This window comes from Sorex araneus, chromosome 6, assembly GCF_027595985.1.
Source record: "Sorex araneus isolate mSorAra2 chromosome 6, mSorAra2.pri, whole genome shotgun sequence".
NCBI lineage: Eukaryota > Metazoa > Chordata > Mammalia > Eulipotyphla > Soricidae > Sorex > Sorex araneus.
The window spans coordinates 21,207,576-21,222,722 of NC_073307.1; the positions used below are offsets into that span (position 1 = coordinate 21,207,576).

Here is a 15,147-nt window from a genome sequence, read left to right on the forward strand (position 1 = left end):
GAAGCACTTGACCCTTCCCCTCCCAGCCCTACAGAGCAGAGGAAGTCATGCAGGTGGGGCATGGGTGAGGGGTGAGGGAACCCTCATGCCCACCCCACATCACCACACCTGGGTGTGCTCTGAGAGGCCTTCCTGACCCAACCCAGCAAAGATCTCGACTCAGAACTGCTAGGGCCACTCTCTGTCACCATGCCTGGGACCAGCCTTGGTGCAGATGGGGCCGAGGGAAGCCGCCAGCAGAGGCAGAGTCAGCAGCTCCCAAGAAGCACGCCAGCAGCAATCACTCTTCTCTGGCACTGGACTGGCAGGACAGTCCCGGCAAGGGCTGGCTTGCTTCAGGGACTCTGAATGCCCTGGCCAGACCACGGGTTTCTCTAGACGAGCTGTAGGAGCAGGACTTCCCCGGAGCTCGGGAAGGTGACCTGAGACACCCTGTGCAGAGGTGGGCCCTCAACGGAGCCTCCGTGGCCACTGCTCTAGGCGGCCCTGGCTGTGCCGCAGAGGACAGTGTTGGCTCATTTGTGGATTTGGAGAATTTCTACTAAGAAACAAACTCAGGATAACAACATACCCATCAAGCAAAGAATTGTGGGGCCCCCACTACTTCCTACCTGGCAAAAACAGAGGAACATGGTTTAAGGAAGTCTCATCAAGATGGGGGGAAGACCTCACAGGACAGTGACCCCCAAACAAAGCCAGGGCCCCTGGGATAGTTCTAAGCGGTGCAGGGAATACCAGTCCCTTAGCAATTCCAAATACCTGCGGGTGACCATGACGTTCAGCCTCACCTCACAGGCTCCCCTCTCCTTTCCCCAGTGACAACCCTTCAGAGAAACCAGCTCAGAACAAGACTCTGAGGCCCTGCACAGACCTGGGAAAAGCCTGGGCTTAGGGCAAGACAGATGGCCGGGCAGCTGCCAGCCAGGAATGGAGAGCTCAGGCGTGTGCTTCCCTCCATTCTGCCCAGACTAGCAGGTCTGAGGGTACAAGGGTTGCAACTGGAAGGCGCAGGGTAATGTGCAAGTTGTGAAATGCCCGCATCCCTTCCCCCCACCATGATGCTAAAAATAAAAGTTATTTTAAAAACTCTGACATATACATATATATTCAATAGATAGGGCAAATAATATCTGGGGGAAACAAAAAAATGAGAGCAGGTGAGGAGCTGGTACAGAAATGGGCCCTTCTAGATGAACTGGTTCCCATCGTTCTTGCTGCCTTTACCCCCTTCATGAAGGCCTGCCTGCCCCCCAGTGGGTGAAGGTTCACACACTCTGTCCCTTTCCTGCCTGGCAGGGTGCAGAGGAGCCACCTGCAATCATGGGAACAAATCAAGGAAAGAAAAGGCACAAGGGGACACACGGGTGCAGAAACCACAACCCTCAACGTCAGGGGCGCCTGCACAGGATGATTACAGCCACGATGTTGAAAGCTGGACAGAAATCGAGCAAGTTATTCTTCTCCTGGTTTTCAGATACTGGGTTACGGAACAAAGTAGATGGGTGACTGAGGGGAGCTGGCTCAAAGGGGCAGTCACCTGCTGGGTTTTACCCGTTGGGGTGCTGGCACAACCAGGCACAGTCGCGGTGTTATCTGAGTCTGATTCACTGGGGTGCCGCTCGGGTGTCCCACACATGGTGCCCTGCACTCTCGAGCTGGGCAAATACTGCGAATCGTTTCCCCAAACACAAAGCAGGCTTTTTATCTCAGGTACACAGACCACAATGGCGCCTACACAGACCAGATTCCTGTGTTACTGAGTAACAGCGTGGCCGATATATTTAGGCAAAACACTGGGTAGTTTTCTTCCTCTGCTGGCCGACTTTCTTTTGTGACAGTGAACATGGCTATTTTGCCCCACATGGCCCCTAGTTTAAAGACAGGTCTGAGACCCAGGCTGGGAAGAAAGCTCGAAGGGTTAGCATGTGTGTATCTTGCATGTAGAGGCCCTGAGTGGATCCCCAATACCAGCCGGCCTGAGCAGCTGCCAGGCGCATACAGTGGCGGCCTCATAAAACTGTGTTCTCCAGAGCTGCGCCCGGGAGGAGGCATCTGAGGCAGGTCCCCCACTGCAGCTCCACTCCCAGCAATACTCGCCTGGGTTGCAAATGTCATTTTGCAGGTGTCGGAAGAACCTTAAATGTGGGGTGTCTGGGTCTCACCTGCTTCTAACATGGCTACAAGTCCACCTCTCACAGGTCAGTCACAGGGGGCGGAAAACCTGCTCCTCCCTGTGCTGTGAGGTCAGAGGTTTCTCCTGTGGAGAAAGGAGACGGGGTGGCCTGGCCTGACCTACGGGGCCATGTCTGCCAGCCTGCGAGACAGCGGCTTAAGGTGGAGAGCAGACTCCCGACCCAGCCCCGCCAGCAGGATCTGCAGTCATTAGCCCCATCACAAACACTCCAGGGTCTGGAGTGATAGTGCAAGGGTTGGGGTGCTCGTCTGGCATGTGGTGGACCCCAGTCTGAGCCTCCACGCTGCATAATGTCCCCCAAGCCTCATCAGGAGTGACCACTGAGCACAGAGCAAGGAGTAAGCCCTGAGCATTGCCAGGCCTGGCCCACCAAAACTAAACTAAACAAGCAAACCCACTCCAACATCATGCCCGACCAACCACCTTCCCTAAGGCAGGGGGAGCCTGAAGCCTTGGTGAGCTGTTCCTGCAGGGGTGAAGAGGGACAGCACAGGGCTGGGGAGCTGTGCCGGGCCGGCTGGCCAAGCAGCCACTGATGACGCACCCCTGCATGGACAACAAAACTCTGGGAAACTCTGGAGCCCGGTACCCCCGACCCTGCCGGGCCCCTTCACAGCCTGGCTGGCACCGAAGTGGTGCCCCAACATAGGTCACAGACCCCAAGTTCATCAAGGCACCTTGTTCATCAAGGCTCTGGAATTGAATGCTTCAGGGTCTGACACCCTCATCCAGCTTCCGTGTCCTCACCAGTGAAGTGGGGACAAAGCAGCACCCACCCCCTCTGTGGGTTCCCCAGATCTTACTGGGTCTCTCTGTGCAAGGCCTGGGGCTCAGCAAGCAGCAACCTGTGCTGTGGCAGTTGTGACTGCCCCCCACTCACACGCCACCACCATAACAGGCTGTGACCCCCAGAGGCTGAGACACCACTGAAGAGCAAGTCATGGAAAAGAGACAGAGGGACTGTCTGGGCCCAACTCCAGCCATGAGCCAGGGTGGGGGAGGAGGTGGTCGGGCAGCTGCTCCCTGATGCCCTTCACGCCCACCTGCTGCCTTCTTTCCCACGCCATCCTCCGCAGGCTGCGCCCCCAGCACCGTCCGCAAACCCATGCCTGAAGGGACAGTGGCCCTATGAAGGGTACCCTCTAAGCTCCAAGATGGTGCCTAGGGACCTGGAGCTTCCACTTCTACCCGGGACAAACATGCCATGTCACACACACAGCTCTCGCCCGGCACAGGGCACCCAGGAGGCCTGGCAAGGGAAAGACGTCAGTGACTGAATAAATGAACAAACATGAGGGAACAAAGAAACAATTTGTCTTCTACCTTTGGCTTCTGTGGCAAAGGCTCTTTGCAGAACAATCTATAGATAAGGCTGAACTGGCCCTTCTCTGAAGCGACTACAAAGCATTATGAAGAAAAATCAGCACAGAGCTCACAGTCATGCTAGCTTTCGAGTCGAAGTCACTCACTGTTCAAACCCTTCAAGATATCCTGGCTCGCCCTGAACTTTCCGAAAGGGCCGAGGGCAGCAGTGCGAGGTGCCCAGACAATGCCAAGGCAAGCAGTGGGCGAGCGTCCAGAACTGCAGGGAGAGCCGGGCCGAGCCCAAAAGGCCAGAGTCGGGTGCTGCAGTCCCCAAAAACACCTCCAGAGGCTCCTGCCGGCAGTCACAGTCCAGTGGTTACCCTGGCTTCATGGCGGTAGTGGTCGTGGTGGAGGACAGGGGGTTACCCTGGCAGTGCAAGAGACTGTGACAGAGCTGTGGAGGGCAATGACCCTTCATAAAAGCACCATGACACATGTAGCCCAAAGCTAAATCCATCTTTATCCACTTGGAACAACTCAAATACACGCTTGCACCCTCTGCCTATAAATTCCTCCCAGATATGAGGACAATGGAATAGAGCTATGGAAAAGTTCAGAGGGAATCATGATATTACTGGGGTGGGGGCAGATGGAGAATTTTTTTCCTTAAGCAAAATGCAACTGAATGGCACAGACACCTTTCCTAGGTTATTTCCAATGTCTGTCCACAGATGCCTAGAACCAAGGAGAAAATCTCTCCTCATTCCACCCACCCTTGAACAAGCTCTAGAAGAGTGTGTGTAGTGTGAGAATGTGTGGGTGGGTGAGTGTGTGAGTGTATGTATATGTGCATCTATGAGAAAGAGAGAAAGAAAGACAGTACCTGTATTGCAAACCATAATGCCTAAAAGTAGAGAGAGAGAGAGTATGGGGGAAATTGTCTGCCATGGAGGCGGGGGAGGGGGGATGGCTGGAAAGGGGGGGTATACATACTGGGGACATTGGTGGTGGAGAATGTCCATTGGTGGAGGGATGGGTGTTTGATCATTGTATGACTGAAACTCAAACAGGAAAGCTTTGTAACTGTATCTCACAGTGATTCAATAAAAATAAATAGATAAAGGTGGGGAGGAGAGGGAGGGAGACAGAAAGAGGGAGAGGGAGAGAAAGAGGGGGGGAGAGAAAGAGGGAGAGGGAGAGAAAGAGGGGGGGAGAGAGGGAGAGGGAGAGAGAGAGGGAGAGAGGGGCTGAGGCTGAGGCTAGCGGGGGTGTTGGAAGGCTGAGTGCCACCTGGCCTTGTGAGGACAAGCGCTGGACTTGCCAGGTCCCTTCAATCAAATGAGGAAACAGCCACAAGGCCATTCAGTGGGAAAGAAGGGAGCAGCACTGGTTCGATCTCCAGCATCCCCTGTGGTCCCCTGACCATAAACACTTTGACTCTCCTGCTCAGACCCAAACCAAATGTAAAGTGACTGGAGGGAGGGGAAGGTAGACAATTGTATTTTCTACAAAATTAAGCCTAGAACTGAACAACTTGAACTTCAGTTTATTCTAGAATCTTCCAGTCCTCTCTCCTGCACACAGCTAAACTCTTTCTCACCTTTCTTCAGGCACAAATAGTTGTGAGGGAAGCAAAGGGCTGGTCGAATGAGATCCCCACTCTCTTTTTCCAAGAGTAGGAAGGACCTCAGTTCTCTAACAACAACAATAACAAACACCCAAACCCACACCATCCCTGGACAGGCAGGACTGCCCAGGGGAAGGGGCCAGGGCACTAAGTGATGTGCAGGAGAATAGGGAGGCTCATGCTCAGCCGGGAGGGACATGAAAAAGTCAGTGAGCCCAACAGAGAAAATGGCATTCACAAGATCCATGGAGAGAACTATGAGGGTTTGGAGCAGAAGAGACACTGGACACAGAACCATACTACACAGTGCCCCAGCCTCGGTAAGCATGGGCCATCCTTACAGCAGAGCACAGCACTGCAGAGGGACAGAAGAAATGCTTCAATGCTTAGCTCGGCTACTTCTGACTCTGCCGCCCTCAAATCCTCTTTATCATGAGACCAAAACAATCGGACACCAGGTAGGGTGTTTGCCTTGCATGCAGCTGACCCAGGTTCAATCCCCAGCATCCCAGATGGTCCCCTGCGTACTGGCAAGAGTAACTCCTGAGTACAGAACCAGAAGTAATTCCTGAGCATCACTGGATGTGCCCCCTTCAGAAAAAAACAAAAACACCCAGAAACAAACAACACCTCTTTATCCTCAAGCCAACCTCTGACCTTATCACACAAAAACTCAGGCCAGAGGCAAATGGAAGCTCAGTACAAATGACAGGAGGCCACAGAAGTGTGACAGGCAGAGAGCCTCCCTTGCATGTGTGAGGCCACAGCTCCCCTCAGCACTGCCCCACAATCCCCAGCACCACCCATGCCTGAAGGGATCCCCCACACCACAAAAGTGACCTCTAGCTCACTGCAACCAAGTGTGCATTCCCCTTTTCCCCCACCTCAGCAACAACGGAGGGGAAGACAGAGAAGGGGCTCCCCTCCAAAGCGAAGATCAGCAAATTCTCAGTTCAGTGGTGCAGGAAGGTCGTTGCCACCCCAGGAGAAGGGCATGCAGCCGGGAAAGAGACTGCCATGGCTGACGCCAGAGTCCTTGCCAAGAGAGCTGCAAATGCCAGGATGACCTCGGAGTAGCCCGTCCTGCTCAGGACTCGGGGCTGGGGCCCCACTGCCCAGCTCATGTGCCTTCGAGTTCTCCCTCCCTCCTCTCTAGACACCCTCCTTTCTCAAGGCCACTGAGCCACTTTCTACTGGAGCAAAAGGTGGATGTGCTGCATTAGAAAAATTTTCAAAAAATTTTCAATTCTGACACTAAAACTTAAATCTGCTGGCCCAGGCTTATGCCAGACATAAACGTACTTTTTCAGTGAACTCCACGTAATTCACTTAGTTATTAGTTATTAGATCCACTTAGTTATTAGAAGATTCAAATGAATGGCCCAGGGTATATGCTAAGAGGTGGGAGAGAAAGGACACAGGAATTGAATGGAGATAAACTGAGGATAAAGGGGCTGTGGGGTTCTTTGTTGTTGCTTTAGGGTCACACCCAACTGTGCTCAGGGCTTACTCCTGGGAGTACTCAGGGGACCATGCGGTGCCAGGAATCCACTGGGGGTCAGTTGGGTACAAGGCACCTTTTAACCTAATGGGTTATTTCATGAGACAGCACTTGCCACAAAGGCTGAGACCAGAAGACCAAGAAGGAAGACCCCCGAAAGAGGTGTGCAGTGCACCAAGCATGGGCCCTGGCCAGACCAGAGGCCAGCAGAGGTGCAGAGTCAACCGGTGATGGTCAGCAGGCCATCAGTGTGATCACAGACAGGCCTGGGTGGACAAGGTAACCAGACACCTACAGCCCACCTAAGGCCCTGCACCTTAGAGCTGGGACACCAATGGGATGAGAAAGGGTCCGGACAGGACTCAGCACCTGCCTGAAACACACAGAAACTCAGGAAGTAGCAGCGGCCCCTTTGGGCCACTCCCAGAGTCTACTAGACAAGAAGAGGAAGTGAGGCAAGTCCTGGGGATCCCTGTGCAGGCCAGCAACGGGGGGGCGAGGAAGATGGGGATGACAAAATTGCATCTGAGTCATGCCCCCACTCTCAAGGGACTTCTGGTCGGAAGTGAAAGGTAACCATGAACTTTATCTAAACACTGTGTGAGGGAAGAAGAGAGAGGGGAGAGCAGACCCAACAACACCGGCTCCACGTGTTCCTGGGGTGCAGGGGGAAACCAGGGAAGCTGCACCATAAAGGGAAGGACGCGAGCACAGAGCTAGCACTGTGTCCTGGGGATCGGGAGGGCTCACCCCCTCTCACAGCTCACCCCTACTGGCTTTTACTCCCAGTGACTTGGGAATCTCCTGGGGGGCTGGTGAGAACAGGAGGAGGGAGATGAAGAGTGCTACGGCTGCCACAGGCCAGGAGAGGTGACTCAGGCAGACCAGGAGGGACCCTTGGCACATTCTTCTACACTGACACAGGGGGACAGCCCCCACAGCATGCCTGGACTACTTGCTCTCTGCACCCGGAGTTCCAATTTCATGGTCAGTGGCAGCATCACAGAGATGCAGAGAGCATGTTAAAAAAAAATATACCATAGCAGCAGCAGCATATATCATTTGCTGTGAAAAGGATTTATCACTGTATTCCTGTGAATCCAGTTTTACAGAGAAGGAAACAGAAGCGAGGAGAAGCGGAGAAACTCTCCTTAGATGCCTAAGCCAACAGCCTCTTTTGGTGGCTCCCTGCAGCAGCGCCCTTGTGGGGACATTCTGTCATTTGATAGCTGGCAGCAAGGGAGGGGCTGGCCTTATCACACTGGAAAGGCTTCCCAGGCATGAGAGTGCCTGATCATAGTTTCTCATTAAAGAAAAAAAGAAAAGGCATAAAAGGCTCAGACAAGCCAAGCTGTAATTTCAGACTTCAAGGCAATTAGCCTGAGAAGTCAACCCTCCGCCCTTCCTCCTCTTCCCACATGGCGCTGTGTGGAGAACTATCAGTCAGAACACTCCACACCGTCCCCCAACCTTGAACGCAGAGTAAGGGGTGGCCGCTCCTAACTTCCTGCTGGCTAGAGCCAGCAAGGCAGCCTCGAACAAGACACTACCCTTTTGCTTCTTCCATTACAAGGAGTTCGCGGGTCCTTCTGAATTACAGGCTGAGAAAGCAGCTCAGAGGCTAACTGGAGTTCGGAGAACTCCAAGGGGCATCCCAAGGTCTCTGCTGAAGTAACTTTTATGTTAAAGCCATACACTGTGACATAGCACCAGCCATGCCCAGAATAACAAGTGCAAAACCCCAAAACCTGGCAACATGAAACAAAGAGCAAAGGAAAGGGAGGCAGAGACCTGATGTGAATTCATTGCAACCTTTCAAACTAGTATGTCCATTCATCGAGGACATATTTACTGAGTAAACAGACAAAAGGTGCCAGATGGTTCAGGAGCTGCAGGAGAGATGGAGGGGTGGGAAACTGAACCCTGAAACTCCCCAGGAGAGGGCTGGAGACATAGTACGGTGGGTAGGGCGGTTGCCTTGCACACCAGGTTCAATCTCCAGCACCTTATCTGGTCCCCGGGAACCATCAGGAATGATTCCTGAATGCGGAGCCAGAAATAAGTACTGAGCAACACACAATGTGGCCCTCAGGTGAGACTGGAGTTATAATCTCTTCTTTGACCACATTATAACCAATTCACAGAACATTCCTTGAAAACAGACTGCCTATGTTCCAACATAAGACAAAAGAATAGTGTTGCGCTTAATGTTTCATTTGAACAGCTGTAACTGGGGCACATTCACAAAACCCTTGTTACCCCTTGTTATTCGCCTTGAATGCACCCCCAAAGGGCTCGCCAGTCTAAAGAGCCACTTGCAGGTTGGAGACAGAGCACAGCAAGCTGGGCACTTGCCTCACATGCGGCTATCCAGGTTTAAATCCACAGCACCACTAAGCTTCCCTGAACCCCACCGGAAGTGATCCCTGAGCACAGAGCCAGGAGTAAACCCTGAGCACCACTGGGTGTAGCCCCCACCCCTCCTACAAGCCAGTGGAATTTATGCATCAAAGATCCTGGTTGTTAGGTCTGGGGCAGGTGGTGGGGGAGGATCTGCATGAAAGGGATACAGAATGGTCTGTACTATTTCTAACGCTTGTTTTTTTGGGGACACACCCAGAGTGCTCAGGGTTCATGCAGTGCCAAGGACCAAACTGAGGACCTTGCCTTGTTCCACCACCTGAGCCCCAATCCTGGTGCATTTTTAAAGTTGGAAATGATCATAAGAGTTTTTTTTTTTTTTTTAAAGGAAGCCTGGGCAGCTTCCATTTTCTCAGTCTAGCATGAAAAGCCCTGAGGTTAAAAAAAAAAAAAGTGGAGTTCATGCCTGCTTTAGTCAGCTTAATTATTGGCAGAATAAATAGGAATACTCCTATATTTAAAATAATAATAATAAGAAAAGTCCTGAGGTGTTCCACTTAGTGGTCACATGGTAGGGGAGCAGGGGATCATCAGGCTCCCCAGCTGTATCAACTTTCTCAGCTGAGATGCCAGATATGATTTATTTTGATTTTTTGTTTGTTTTGTTTGGGGGCCATACCCAGCGATGCTCAGGGCTTACTCCTGGCTCTGCACTCAAGAATTACTCCTGGAGGTGCTTGGGGAACCATATGAAATGTCGGGAATTGCATGTGGTTGTCAAGCCCCTTATTCTGATTTGAAAAATTTCTTGTTATGAGCCAGAAGCATATTCTTCCACCAAGACAGAAGCCTGTGATATGGTGGCGCTTAAAGGAGCCCTTCAAGGGAAATGAGCAGGTCAAACAGAGTTTTATCCCCTTATTTCCTGGAAGAAGAGATCAAGGCACAAGGCCAGGTGCATTGTTCGAGAGCAGGGTTTCTTCAGCATGGAGAAGCCCAAGACTGGTGAGGTACCCCTCACCCCACCTCTCTTCCTTCTGAAGCATCTGCCAAGCTCAACAGTTTCTTGCTGTGTAGCACAGGTGTCCGCACCCCTCTGGACACACGGTCCTTTAGAGCCAGAAGGTAGATCTCCTTGGAGAAGGGCACACCCAGGCTCACTGCACACTATAGCATCTCGCTCTGAGGAGCCCTGTCTGAGATCCACAGGGAGGTTGTTTCCTAGCAATAGGCAACTGAAATGTGCGGGAAACTTCCACCCAGGGCAAGCAGCCTTCAGTTCCTGCCTGGCAAGGTCTCGTGATCCTAATGGGTCTTTGAGACCTAATCCTTAGGCTATGCTCCATTTCCCATTCTTCTCAGCTAACTGCTTTTATTGCCTGTTCATCTTTTATACAGCATGCCTGCTCTTATTTCAATGGACTCGCAATCTTCCTGCCTATCGAGGAATATTAGCGTGCTTTTCCCCTTCTTCCAGAGGAGGCTTGTGCTCCTTGCATTGTCTCTGTTCTCTCAGCTGCCCTCCCCTCTCTTTTTTGCTATGGCTGCTGTCTGTTCGTCGATCTCACTTTCCTCACGTGTGGAGACCCACTGGTACTGGTTCATATTTAAGAGCTTTTAATCCCCAAAAAAAGATTTTTTCTTTCTATTCAAAAAAGAATGCCTAGTACTTGAATTTAAACCAAAGACCAGGCACAGGGCCAAGTCTATAGGAGGGGACACAGCCCAAGAGCCCAGAGAGCCCCCATTCTAGAGCAGGGAGGGCTGCTTCAACTTTTTCCACTCAAGATCCCCTGGGGATTTTTTTTTATGCAACCCTGGGTATATAGGTATATAAAGCAGGTGAACACATCAAATATTTACTGGTAACAAATCATAAGAAGTTTCTTTTAAAACAAGTTTTAAGATTTTCTGCACCCCCACATCCAGTTATGTGATCCCAGATGGCGTCTAAGAAGCTAGGCTCCAGATGAACTCTATAAAGTGGATGCTGGCGCATTCAACAGACAATCTGGACCTCAAAAGGCCCAAATACACAGAGCTGAGGGTAGGGCAGGACACAGAGGCTGAGTCTACTGAGTAAACCCAAAGGCTGCCTGGACATTCCCACTGACGCATACATGAAAGTATACCAAACCCAAGTGTACCACTTGAACAAGGTTTAGACCCCAACTAAGAAAAAAAAAATTCTTAATACCCATCAAGGGTCCCTTGTGCCCTTCCCAGAATGAATACCCAAGCCTACCCCACCCCCCTCTGCACAGCCAGGAGTAACCACAATTCCCATCCCCATCACCAAGATTAGTTTTGCTTGTTCTTGAATTTCACATAAATGGAAATCATCCATTGCATGGTCCTTTTGATCTGCCTTCTCTCATTCATCACAGGGTTGCCTTGTTTGTAAGCAGAAAACCTAGGAACATTCATTTTCAAGAAGTTCCTCTATGCTGTCACAGGCTTGAATGCCAGTACTCTGATCAGCCTGATTACACTTCAATCCTCCAAGGATGCTTTATACAAACTGCTACAACAAAACAAGCTTGGAAGGAAGAAGGGCTTTTTCCTTCAAGATTAACAAAATCACTTAAAGCAATTTAAAATCTATTAAATTTTAACACAACCTCCGAGTTGTTACTGTCAAAGCATAAGCCTTTCCCATAGTGAAAGCAAAATTCTTTTTAAAATGTGCTTTTCTTCTAGGGCATCCACCCATTTTAGAGAATCCTCACCTGCTGGGATCAAATGAATCATCAAAGCTGACTGGTTTTGCTCAGTAAGGGATTGAACTAGAGAGAAATTCCTGAGCACCTAATGTGCTAAATTCAGAAAGCTATGGCATGGTCCAGAACAGGGGGAGAGGATAGCTATGACACGTCAGGAGTCAGATCTAGAATCTGCTAGTAGCTGTTGACCTTGGATAAGTCAATCCTGCACTCTATGCCTCAATTACTGGAGTGTAAAATGGGAATAATCTTACAGGATTGTTGCAAGGATTAAATGTTAATGCATGTAAAGCTCTTAGAAGACCACCTAGCGTATAATAAAACACTCAATAAGAATTAGCTCTTTTAAAAAGTCAAATCATTGTAAAAGAGCAGCTATTCTACAAAATTCATAAAATGGTCACCACGACATCTAGCACAGTGCTTCTCAAGATGTTCCTCCTGATCCAAATGTTTTTCTTAAATGGTTAAATGCAAGATTATATGCTTGAATGTCAGAGCAATGTCAATTTGCTTTAAAAGTTTATACATGTTTACTCTGGTTTTCTGTCCTTTCTCCTTGTAATCTAATGACCACCCAAGGGCTGGCACTGACTGCAGAGTAAACTCTGAGGAGCACTGTGCTAGTACACAAGCAGCACTCAGAGGCCTGCTGAAAACTCAGGCTGCAGGTTCAACAGGACGACGGAAACATTAACACAGAAAAACAACCCCAACAGCAAGGGCAAGAGGATGACTTGAAGGACAACAAGCTGAGAGATGAAATAATCCCCGAAGGCTATGCCTGAGTAATATAACTGGCAGCCAGAGCAAGAACAGTCTTTTGCCCTCCTGGGGCTCTAGGAAGCACCTCAGAGACAAGTTGGCCAGGAAGTCATCAGCCCCAGAGGAGCAAGACACAAGAAGTCCACCGGAGGCGGCACTGACTTGGAACTACTCAGTCAAAGCCACTCTACGCAGTCACCAAGCTCAGGAACATCAGGCACAGCACACAAAGGCTGAACAGTATTTTCTCTGCCAAAGAAAATGGGCAAACATTTCTTTTGGTGATGTGGCACTGTGCGGTATACAATTAGGATGGCCTGGTGAAGTGCTCCAAGATGTGGGGCTGTGCCATTGCACACGCAGATACACACACACACACACACACACACACACACACACACACAGTACCTGTGGTTTTAGGAGGCTGCTGAGTTCCGTCCTGCCAGCCATACTGTGGATATCCTTGGTAAGGGTACCCCTGAGGAGGTGGGTAGGGCCCTGGAGCGTAGGGTCCTTGAGGATAGGGTCCAGGCCCCATTGGTTGTTGCGGATAAGGCGGGTATGGGGCCGATGGGCCTGGACCCGAATACGGTGGAGGGTTCCCTGGATTCATCACGGGTCTTTAAGGTTTACCTACGAGACAAACAGAAGGAAATTTGCATTTCATCCACAAAAATTATTAGGGGAAAACTTTTCACTCAGAGATTTCTTTTTAAACTGCCCTAAAGGTACATCTCAAACCTCTTGCAAATCTCTAGCTCTGTGGTTTGGCTTCCTCTGAGCCCATTACTCTGACTGGCAATAGCTCGTATCTTTTGTCTGCCGACCCACTAGAGCTGTGACAAAAGGGATCAGTCAACCTGGGGTCATGGTGTGGTCCCTCCTGAAAAGTGCTGACTACAACCAGAGTGTGCGTGAGCCCCACAGCTAAATGGCTATAACCCTCGCAAGCGCCACAGCTGGGCATAAGAGCATCAGAACTGATGGAGCCATCCCTGGTTTCCACAACAAGGGAAGAGAAGGGGAAATAAACCTTTTTTTAAAATGTGCTGAATGGGGGCTGGAGAGATAGTACAGAGGGTAGGGTGCTCGCCTTGCATGAAGCCGACCCAGGTTTGAGCCCCAGTATTCCATATGGTTCCCCCAAAACTCACCAGGAATGATCCCTGAGGGACAGAGCCAAGAGTAATCCCTGAACATCAGTTTGTTGCCCCCCCCCCAAATAAATAAACAAACAGATAAATAAGTGTGCTAAATGAAGAACAGGTATTATTTCGCCTTTGAAACTTTCTGAGATGATGCATCTGCTAGACGGACCTACAATGATTGCCTGTCGGCTACTCAGGTTTCCACTATACATGCAAGAAATATTTCCTTCATGTTGTCTGTCATATGGTGACAACCCAGACTGAATCGGGGGCAGAGGGGAGGAGGAATACAAGAAGAAAAAATTATTCGAAACATCTAGAAATGTGATGGGACTGAGACGGCAGAAAGTCTCAGGCTCAGATTAGACTAGTGAAAGCTATGCTGAACCAGAAATATTCCAACAAACAGCGTGCAGCCAGCCTAGGGTCCCCTACATGTAGCATAGCCAGCGGGAATCCATCAAAGGGTGTAAGCACCTCCACTGTGGCTGCTGCAGCATACCGAGGTCCCCAGGCTGGGCCTCTCCTCCCACCAGCCAGGGACCCAGGATGCTGGAGACCTCACCAGAACCGCCTTGTGTTTGCAGGTTCCTGCGCTCAGGGGCTCCTTCTGTCAGCGTCGCATAGCCTGTTAACCAGTTCCAGACTGGGCTGGAAATCTGGAGGACCAGCTGCACCTCCCTTTCTACCAGCTCCAGAACCCACACACAATGTCAGTCACAATGCTTTGGGTGAGAAGCGAGAGAACAGGCCGGCTGGCAGCCTCCGATCTTCCTATTTCCCTGCTGCTGTGTGGAGATGAACATTTGGGGGATCACACCTGGGGTGCTTGAGAGACCATGCAGTGTTGGGGATCAAATGCAAAATTTTCACATATAAAGCATGTGCCCCTGTCCTTAAAGTTCTCTCCTGGACCTCCAGATATTTAACTTTTGTCTGGGCAGGGCCAGAGATAGAACCCAGGTCTCATGCATGTAAGGCATATGAATCACTGCTAAGCTGCTCTCCTGGCCCCAGGATACTTTTAACCTACCCAAGTCTCTTTTATCCCCAATGATATAGTTAACAAGAAGCGGGAATCTCATATTAAAGATGTACTAATCTCAGGGCTAAAGAGACAGTACTGTGTGTGGGTAAGGCGCCTGCCTTGAGCTCACTAGGCGTGATTCCTGAGCGCAGAGTCAGTGACCCCTGAGACCAGCCCGGGTGTGCCTCCCACCCCCTTGAACAAAAAAGAGTTTAATAAATGGCTAAGGCTCCTCCTGAACAGCAGGTTGGAAAGGCAAACATTACTTTTTTAAATACCATGGAAGACCTCAAGTGACTATATGAATAACAACACAGTAAGATTTCCTACAAAATCTGGATTAAAGAATGATAGCCTTTGCTTGCACACAGGACTACTATATCTTCCTGTAGTAACAGTTTTGGGTAGGGTACCTTCCTTCAGGAAAGATGGAAGTCCATCCTTCCTAAGATGCACACACTTCAGGGGAAGATCAACCCATCCCAGCTCCAGAGTT

General features: G+C 50.4%; 1 protein-coding gene across 1 annotated transcript in view; it reads right to left on the reverse strand.

The window, feature by feature from the left end:
* Nucleotides 1–13,089, reverse strand: part of CYSTM1 (cysteine rich transmembrane module containing 1) — a 30,167-nt gene extending 17,078 nt beyond the window's left edge. The window contains exon 1 of the mRNA XM_055141987.1: nucleotides 12,885–13,089. Within this exon, the coding sequence (XP_054997962.1) occupies nucleotides 12,885–13,089 (205 nt within the window). The remainder of the gene's footprint in view (nucleotides 1–12,884) is intronic.
* Nucleotides 13,090–15,147: the final 2,058 nt, after the last annotated feature.